Source organism: Fistularia commersonii, chromosome 14 (assembly GCF_037954325.1).
Source record: "Fistularia commersonii isolate RoL2024-O1a breed Wild chromosome 14, RoL_Fcom_v1.0, whole genome shotgun sequence".
NCBI classification, from domain to species: domain Eukaryota; kingdom Metazoa; phylum Chordata; class Actinopteri; order Syngnathiformes; family Fistulariidae; genus Fistularia; species Fistularia commersonii.
Genome location: NC_141297.1, coordinates 2,861,798 through 2,871,805, shown reverse-complemented (window position 1 = coordinate 2,871,805; position 10,008 = coordinate 2,861,798). Strand labels below are relative to the sequence as shown.

General features: G+C 43.2%; 1 protein-coding gene across 2 annotated transcripts; it reads right to left on the bottom strand.

Moving 5' to 3' along the window:
• Positions 1 to 333: 333 nt before the first annotated feature.
• On the bottom strand, positions 334 to 9,476 carry aaas (achalasia, adrenocortical insufficiency, alacrimia). Of its 2 annotated transcripts, none has more exons than XM_086159169.1 (17): positions 9,340 to 9,476; positions 9,027 to 9,168; positions 7,273 to 7,400; positions 6,676 to 6,731; positions 6,495 to 6,586; positions 6,356 to 6,402; positions 5,361 to 5,459; positions 5,124 to 5,267; positions 3,020 to 3,140; positions 2,810 to 2,934; positions 2,110 to 2,170; positions 1,946 to 2,036; positions 1,768 to 1,861; positions 977 to 1,044; positions 817 to 898; positions 654 to 738; positions 334 to 563 (listed from the first exon to the last, which is right to left on the bottom strand). In XM_086159169.1, exons 2-17 carry the CDS (start codon positions 9,120 to 9,122, stop codon positions 408 to 410), a joined length of 1,545 nt encoding a protein of 514 aa, XP_086015295.1. In that variant the 5' UTR covers positions 9,123 to 9,168; positions 9,340 to 9,476; the 3' UTR covers positions 334 to 407. The 2 variants fall into 2 exon arrangements, with proteins under 2 accessions (XP_086015295.1, XP_086015296.1); XM_086159170.1 differs by having other exon boundaries at positions 820 to 898.
• Positions 9,477 to 10,008: the final 532 nt, after the last annotated feature.

Sequence of the window (10,008 nt, the reverse complement as noted above, 5' to 3'; positions counted from 1 at the left end):
ATTCATTAATAAATTTAAAAAAATTCACTCACTCATTCACTTGTCATATAAAGACATGGTCCCAACTTATGTAGTGCTTTTAATTATCCTGATGTGATTCTAAAGCGTTTTACACAAGTATTTCCCTTCACAAACCGAACCAAGAAGCGAGGGATTGAACTCCCATCCATCCGTCCATCCATCTTCTGCTTATCCGATCGATAAACAACCATTCACTCGGTCAATTTTCCCAATTATTTTCCAATTAACCTGCATGTTTTGGACCGTGGGAGGAAACCTGGAACCGTGTGTCACAATCAGCGAGTGAAAAATCATGAGAAGAGATAAAAGCGTGGCGTTGAGAAAAAAAAAAACGTGTGCACATTTATTGGTAATCAATAATCGCAGACCCACCCGGGGGGGGGGGGTCAGGAGATGAGCTCCGTGAAGAGCGACTGGTTGGCGAAGTCGGCGGTGCGATCCTGAGGGCGCGGCAGCAGCGGGCTGCCGTTCAGACCCAGGTGGGGGACGCCGGCGCTCAGGAAGTAGAAGGGCACGTGGGTGATTCTTCCAGTGGACCAACACTGGAAACAGAAGATTTTTTTTTTTTTTTTTTTTTTTTTTTTAAATCGGCGTCGCAAATCTGCGGAAAGCGCGTAGAAAACGGTACCGACCACGGTGAGAAGAGCTCCGTGCTGGAAGTTGGGGTGGAACTGGATCAGCCTGGGCTCGGCGCCGCTCTCCCCTCGGACGAAGCCGCTGCGGGGGGGAAGAGAAGCGAGGTGAGCGGGGAAGAAACGCGAGGGGAGACGGCGGATCTACGGGAGAAGCTCAAACCACGGAAGCAGCTCGAAAATGGGGTTGATCCTCGTCTTGAACACGGCGATGACGGCGGGGCGGTCGGACGCGTGCGGGTCGCCTGGAGGGAGAAGGATCCGGATTGAGCGACAGATGGCGCGGCGGTACGAGTTACCCAGAACAGCGACGCCGGCGGGACCTTTGAGCAGCACGGCCAGCCTCTCGCCCCGCGGGTCCCAGGTCAGACGCTGGATCTCTCCGCCGACGCTGCAGGCCAGAACCGACCCGTCAGTGATTCTCACGGAATGATGACGATCCGGCAAAAACCGGGGTTTCTGCGGGTATCGGCTCGTCTAATTTCAACGCGCCCCTTTAAACAAATTTAAACTGCGGGAATGTTTATTTGCGATAATCTCATGGAAATTTACGTCTGGAACAGATTTGGCACAATCGCAGATGTTTACGTATGACCTTCTGAGTGACAATGGAGCTAAAGAATCACATGGATTTTACTTTGCATGTGTTCATTAGCGCACATTTCTTAGTTTTGTATCCTTTTTGCTCCGACTCGTGCACCGTCAGGGTTTATAAAACCTAATCAACATAAATTGCGAATAACGTTTTTCCCATCGAGTGTATTTGAATTTTTGACGCCTGTGTACATTGAATTTAATGCTTTTTCATGCTATTCAAACCCGTACTTTGATGCGTTTTAATGCTTTTCAATCATTCTGGTCTCCCAAACCCTACAGAGATAAAGAATTCACATCACAACACCTCACAGTAATCCAGAGTGGATGACTAGCTCGTTAAAATGCTAAATATTCCAGAAATGCTAAAATGCTAAATATTCCAGAAAAGGGAAGGACTTCATAGAAATGAAGGAGGTCCCTCTTTCAAAATAAAACATCATTTCTAAGAGAAATATAGTATATCACTCGCAGAAACCCTGAAAGCATTCGAATTCATTACGAGAGGTGCCGCTCTTACACGATGTCTCCGTCCGGCGTGCTGAAGGTCGTCTCCGACAGGTCTGCCACCAGCGTCGCCGCCTGCGGCCCTTTGGAGGTGCTCGCCGGGAGGCCTGGTCGACGGCGGGATCGCAATCAGACGATTCTACGCGGCGTTTCGGTGAGAACGCAGCTATTGAACGAGCGCCGGGACAAACCTGGTACGCTGGCGAAGGTCAGGGCGTAGATGACCGTCTCTCCCTGGACGGTGAAGAGAAGCCGGCTCCCGTCTGGACTCCAGCAGCCGGACTGACAAACAAGCAAGGTCAAAATAAGGCTTCCGGCTCGAGGAACCACCTGAGCTGTGATAACAAGTCGGCACCTGGCAGCGGCCTTTCTGGCAGGGCCAACGCTCACAGGTCCACATTCTGGTCTCCCAAACCCTACAGAGATAAAGAATTCACGTCACTACACCTCACAGTAATCCAGAGTGGATGACCAGCTCATTAAAATGCTAAATATACTGCTCAAAAAACATAAAGGGAACACTTGAACAACACAATGTAACTCCAAGTCAATCCCACTTGTGTGAAATCATAGTGTCCACTCAGGAAGCAACACAGATTCATTTTGACTTGTTTTAAGGACATTACGTCAAAGTTGGATCAGCCTGGAGTTTGTTTTTACACTTTAATTTTGAGTGTGATTCCTAATCCAGACCTCCATGGGTTGATACAATTGATTTCCATTGATTATTTTTGTGTGATTTTGTTGTCAGCATATTCAACTGTGTAAAGAGCAAAGTATTTCATAAGAATATTTCATTCATTTAGATCTAGGATGTGTTTTTTAAGTGTTCCCTTTATTTTTTTGAGCAGTTTATTACAGAAATGCTAAAATGCTAAATATTCCACAAAAGGGAAGGACTTCATAGAAATGAAGGTGGTCCCTCTTTCAAAATAAAACATCATTTCTAAGAGCGATAAAGTATATCATATCAAAATTGCTGTTTGCAAAACATTTTGTTCGAAGGGTATTGTGATGAATTTTCTGGATACCAAATGAATAATATCATGGCGCACCTGAACAAGGCGGACGGCGTGGACGCGAGAACGTGGCTGCCGTCTGGCGACCAAGAAAGGAAGGTGACCCCGCCGCCTCCGACGCGCTGAAGCGGCACGCAGTTTTCCGCGGCCACGTCCCACACCTGGAACGAATATTGCGCAGAGGACCGACGGCTGAACCTTCAGGTAGTCTCTCCTGGTTAAAATCACCCGGGCCTCGAGTCGTACCATCATGGCCGTGTCGACGGGGGAGGCCGACACGAGGAGGGAGCCGCTCGGAGACCAGGCGATGGAGGTGACGGGAGAGTGGCCGGGATGGGAAAGCACTTGCGCGCAGCCAGAAGACGGCCTGGTCGGAGAGGGGAACGTACCTGAATATCAGTCGCACCGGCTAAAACAAATAAATCTATGTGTACATATATAGGCTGCAGGTGTCCACGTTGTAATGTGAGATATGTTTAATTAAATGCATACCGGCAGCATTCACAAATAGGTATTGGAAGTTTATTTTCCAGTGCCTGCAACACGACAACAATGAGCTACGATGCGGCTAATATATGGACTTTTTTGGGTGGGGGGGACGCTAAGGAGCTTCACGCCGCTAAAATGTTTATCCTCGTCACATCGGACCGATGAAATGACCGGGAAATTCTGAGTCCGTTCAACTCCGACACCGAAGAAGACGACTTTGACGGTTTTAGTGCGCAGGAGGAAGCCCGAGATAGCGATCGGCTAGCCGGTGCGGCTTATATTCAGGTGCGCTCAATAGTCCAGAAATTACGGTAATAATAAATAACACGAGGAAAAGTCCAACCAGTTTCTATCTATTTTCTACCTACTCCAGCTGATCGCTATTTAAAACCGTTTGAGTCGTCTTTGCCATCGGACTTCCACGGTAATGTCATCGGACCGATGTGACGAAGCTAAACGTTTTGGTGGCGTGAAACTCGTTAGCCCCCATAAAAATACATTAATTAGCCGCATCGTTGTTTAAGCCGCGGTGTTCAAAGCGTCGGGAAGAAAGTAACAGCTTATAATTATAAAAATAATGTCATGACAAGAAGATTTTTGAGTTCATCCTGACCTAGATGACTGAGAACCTCCACAGACAAGAAAAATGTCAATTACAAAAAGCAAGAAGAATAAATAAATCATAATCAGAATAAAATAGAATGTAAAGAAACTGGAAGTGCACATTAGCTTCTTATTTACATTCATTATTACATACATCTCATACATTATTTACATTCTTATTTACATACATTGGGTTACATTCCAGAACCAGCCACGATAAACGAAAATCCGCAAAGTAGCACTATATAGTTTAAGATTTACAAATATTCTAAAGCTTTAAAACCCACCCCACGTTCTTCTGAATCATTCCCATACACTTCCTGTATGATTCACACAAATACAACGCCGTGGAGGAACGCACCGAGTAGCGATAGCACGTGGATGTGAAACGGATGCTGAATAAATGCTGAGCCAATCAGATCCCAGGATACAGAACACTGTGCTCTGATTGGTCACCTCCCATCCATCAGCCAATGGGGTGCCGTGTACAATCTCACGTGGGCAAAATAGTGGAGGTGGAATAGTGGAAGTGGAAGGGGGCGGCATCTGCATTTTTAACGCACGACTCTTCTACTGTACACCATGTACAGTACAGTATTTTATTTGTTGTAATATGTTGAAATTATTTTTTTATGTTTTTAAAATTTTTCAGCCTAGAAAGTGCTTATTTTACAATAAAAATAATAGAAATAATAAATAAATAAAAACACATTTAGTACACAAAAAATAGTGATTTAGGAAAAAAATCACATAAATATCTAATATGAATATAATATAATGTAGTATAATATAATTTAGTATGATATAATATAATATAATATAATATAATAGAGAACATATTATAATATTATAATATTATAATATAATGTTGAGAATCTCCCTCCTTCCTACTATTATCTATTACTGTTATGTTTTTTGCTTGAAACTCTGGCACAACAATTTCCTTTGGGATAAATAAAGTTCTCATTCTCATATTAAATATCTGGGATAAAGTCAGATCATGAGAGGTGACTACAATATGGCGAGGACTGACTGAAGATTGTATGAAGATGCTGGCAGCTGCAGAGCAGATCGGTTAGACTTTTTCATTTGGTTCTTGACTTGATAGTATAGTAGTGGGCGGCGCGTCCCTGCTGTCTTTAAACGCCACTTCACGGACAGCGGCGACCACATCGGTGTCAAACAATCATCTCGCTCGCTCCTAACTCAGATCGAAAAGCCTTATTTCCGCTCGGTACAAATGTGACCGCCTCCATACCTGGTGGAGAGCGAGCAGGGGTCCACGTGCCAGACCAGCAAACAGTTCTGACAGGCGACGGCCAATCCGGAGGCACAGAGCGGCTTCCACTGCACCGCCGCCACGCTCCTCTGCAGACGGTGCTTCAGGGTAGGAGTTGTTGCGCTGAGGACAAAACCAGACCCAAGGTGAAAGGAAAAATGTTCCTCTTGGCATTGAAAAAAAAAAAAAAAAAAAAGGTTAGTTTAGTCACGGTACCTTTTAGGATTGTAGATTTTGATGGAATCGTCCAATAGCGCGAGGGCAAATTTATCCGTGTGAGGATGCCAGGCGAAGGCTCGCACCACGCAGTCCGACCTGGTGAGCAGGGGGAGATAGAGGATCTTTTTGTCTCAGGACAACTTTGTCCATTTTAAAAGAATTGCTATTTCTCTACTGATTCATTTCATCCGTTTTAATATTAAACAGCAATTGCTCCATTTCTGCAACATTCGTTTGAATATCTGCATCACATTAAGGCAGTGCTTCTCAGGAAGAAGAAAACATTTCACACCCCCCACTCTACGCTACAAGTATAAATAGTATTATGTGTCTGTAAAACTAAAACGATGTACTCCTCTGCACAACACTGTCTCATTATATTAAAGAAAAAATAAATACTTGCAGCAAAGAAAAACTTTATTAGCATAACAGCGCTTGCTAGTTTACTGAAGTAGCTTTCATAAAGCCGGATGATTGTTGCCAATATTTGGCATGTTTTTGCAGAAAAACCCCAAGCGATTTATCAGTGTAATAGGAGTGTAATGTCTTTAAGTGACGGCTTAATTTATTTGGCTTCATTCCATCCGCTGCCGACACTTTTAGACAAAGCAAACACACTGGTCTTTCCTCGTTCCCCACTGTAGTCACAGTGAAGCCGTGACCTACATTCGTCGTATTTCCTTGTTTTAGCTTTTGGGTGACTTTTGTTTGTCTCATTATTTCTGTCTCTCACCGCCTTTCTTATCATGCCTGTTAAATGTTTTCCGTGGTGTCTCCTCAGGATTTGTTCACCGCACTTTTTTGCTTGGTGCAAAAAAAATAGTGGCATCGAAACAGCATTTTTTAAGCAATGCATTGAGGTTATAAATAAAATCATGATTATTTGGTTGGACATTGATGCTGCTGATCGCCTGTGTCCGTTTAAAACCATCAGAAACGTATAAAGGAAACTCAGTTGAATGAATTCATAAATAAAACAAGTCGGCACCTACCAGTTCAGCACCTGCGAAAACTCTGCAATCATGGCCTCGCTGCTCAACTGGAAAAGACGCGACAGAGAGGGAATGCGCAAATGCACGAAAAAAGCTGCTTTGCTGTCGAGAGCGTACGCTGCGGATCGGCAGAACTGACCGTGAGATGCGGAAACAGGGAGCTGTGGAAGGAAGAGGCCCAGCGGAGTAACGCCAGAATGCAACCGGAACTCACGGCGAGCCATTTAGGCACTGCGGGCGCACAAGAGGCAGGAGAGCCTGGTCACAAGCGTGTCACTTTAGCTTAGCAACAACACTCTGATCATGATGTGCGCCATTACCTTCTGTGTGTGAGTTGGTGATTTCAGTGAGGAGACCGGTCAAACCACCATCCCGCCTGAAATAGAGAATTGCCGTGAAGCCTGCAGTTATTTAAGACTGTTAACGTCCGAATTAATGTTTGCATGCGTTAGCATGACGGTTGGAGTTTCATGTTTGATATAACCATTATTTCTAAGTTGTTTTGTTTTCAGTGCACAGGTTGGAGTTTGGTCAAACTACATGCAATGTGACATCACTTTTATCGTAAATATTGAATGCAAAAGAATGGGAATTGCACGTACTGTCCACTAGATGGTGCTGTTAACCAAGGGAAAAAATACACTGCATTTTAAATCAACTTTAAAAAAAAAAATGGCATCTTTATTTAGGCGCCATGAACATGTCATTGTTTGGCCCCTCGTTACAAATGTAAGCACCAAAAGGGATAATCCTTTGTCTCCTCATGAATATATATTCACTGTGCTGGTAAGTAGCCTTTTAGCAAAGTGCAAAGACTTGTGTGTGTTTCTGTGCATTCATGCACGCTTGAATGCATATGCATGTGCTTGAATGCATGTGTGTGTGTGTGTGTGTGTGTGTGTGTGCGTGCTGCCCACCATGCTGCTGCGCTCCTCATCCACAGTGTTTCAGAATGGTCGAGGAAGGCCGCCTTGCTGCTGTTCTCCGTGCGACTGTGGAGTTTCAGGGATTCTCTGGGGAAATACAAGCTGAGGGGACCGGACTCCTGCAGAGAGAGGACACAAAAAAACACTCATCATGAGGATCATTACTGTTCAGGGGAGGGCAGTGACCATGTTTTGCATTGTTATTCTATCTTATTGTTTGCTTACATTTCAGCTCTCTGATTGATTAGATGATTGATGGACACGGTGAGAGAGGATATGAAGGTAGTTGATGTGAGAGAGGAGGAAACAGAAACATTTTACAGGCCACAACCAGCCCCTTTTGCTTTTTATTTATATTTTAACAAGTATTTTCAGTCAATATTGAATACAGAAACTCCTTATTTTTTCCTTTTGTTTAACTTTGTATGGATGATTACATACAACATACTGTCGGTACATTTGTATGATCGTTAACAATTTTAAAGTTGGAATGAAATGCCACAAAAATGTCAATATTCAAATTGCAATTTTCATTTTGCTCAATTTAAATTGATACCTCGTTGGCACGCGCATGAAAATTAAATAAGAAATATTGCCAGCCAGACAAAATAATTGCCTACCCCTGGGTTAGATGGAGAAGGTTGATTCTCTGTGGCGACCCCTGAAGGGAAAAGCCGAAAGGAGAAGAAGCAGCTCTCCGATTGATAACTTACCAGAGGACCCGTAATTTATAATTTGTAATTTGTAATTTAAAACCTGTAATTCATACTACGTTTTCCTAACACTAGTGAACAGTATCTAATCTTCTCTTTTCGAGGAAAATGTGGGGAGATATTTAACAGCAAAACCCTGAAAGCAGGATAATCAGTACAGATAACGAATGAATGTTTAATTCGCCAAAATGGCATGTGATTAGTAAGCGGTATCACGATCGAAAAGGGGAAGGGAAATTGTCTGTAGTGCTTTTTGTACCCAACCATTCGGTGACTTTCCCCGGCGTCCCTCACATCTCCTACCGTTTAAAAATGTATGAATTCAGGCCTGCGAAGTGACGTAACTGGTATTTTTAGCGCCGCTTGTGCTTTTTGAATGTGTGTACTTACACAATTACGTAAGTCCTGGTACCAGGATGCCAGAGGACAATGCAACTTTAACATTTCCTATGCAACAACATAAGTCCCACTATAAGAGACGTATAGACGTGTCCCCAAAGCACCTGTCATACTGTGTTACATACTGAAGTTAACATCTGAACCTGATCACCTCTTTATTTATCATTTTATCCATTTATCTTATTATCACATGTTTGCACTAGCTCACTGACCATATTACTTCTGTGGGTCACTTTTATCATTTTCATAGATTCTTTTGAATTTGTATGGAGTGTATATGCATATGTCTGTACGGTATCCTTAGGTGTTGAGTAAGGCGTCTTAATTATTATTATGACTATAATTTATCTAAACAGGTTTTTGCGCCCTATACTCTGCATATCTTTGTTTACCTCCATGTCAGGATGTAAAGATGATTCTATTGCTAATATTGATCCAACAGAGCTTGTCCATACTGAGTGTTTGGTGTGGGTACACAGATTTAACCCCCTTGGCTTGTTTTCTCAACAGTTATTTCAAAAATTAGGATTTGAAGAACATCCTCACACCACATCAGGAGAGTGGGATGTTCTCTCAAAGTCCACAAACTCGAGCTAAATGCTAACACTGACAGACCTGTGTGATCGACCGTACCTCTGAGTTGGTTCCGGACACCAGCTCGTTGTTGGATTCGCACAGAGTGACCTGTCCGTGGGGTGGAGGAGGGGGGAAGAGCGCCAGGGAGCACATCTTTTAAACACCGGTGGAAACCCCCACGGACACCGGCCACGGGAACCTGGAAACACACCGGGAGAGAAGTGGAGTGGGCTATGTTTACTAGCTGCGTGGCAAAGCTAGCATAACGGCTAGCATACAATGTGTATCCCCGGTTATAAGTTTAGCGGTTAGCCTCGCTTTAAGCACCAACCGCTCTCGGTTTTATATGAACTTAAACAATATGTTTTACCTTTGAGTGTGTCAAATGTCGCAGGTTTCGTTTCCAAAAGGCAAAATATAACGCGGAAAGAAGCTATAGAGTGATATTACTTTACATTCACACTTTAACGGATCCCGCCGTGTGCGCTACGGGTGCCCCGGAGGGACAAACAGAGCGGACATTCGCCACGAAAAAAACGCTTATAAAATGCAACTGCTGTCCTCTTTAGGATAACATGTAGTATTACATCCAATATGAGCCGGACAGGAACCACCTTTTTATTTTGATTTTAACACATTTCAAAAGATATTCTCACTATATTTCTAATCTAATTGTGTTGATAATGCATGTATAGCATGTGTGTTTAAAGTCGACTGAATTTCTAAACCAGCCCAACTTGCTGCACTGTTATCCATTTTAATTTTAATATTTTACACTGTATTGACCTCTAAAAACATCGTGATGTTTGTTTTTTTCCTCCCACAAGTGCAAAATTGCATTTCCTAAGCGCCAAATCAACAGAAATGATAAAGAGTAATAGATAAGCAGAATAAGATGTGGAAGAAAAATAAAAAACATTAAATGCGAGGGAAAAAAGGGCTGTTTTAAAGGCATCGACACACAAATGTCAGTCCATGATACTATATCCTTCTTCAAGGAAACCACCTGCAAAATATCAGATACTTGCTGATTTTGTAA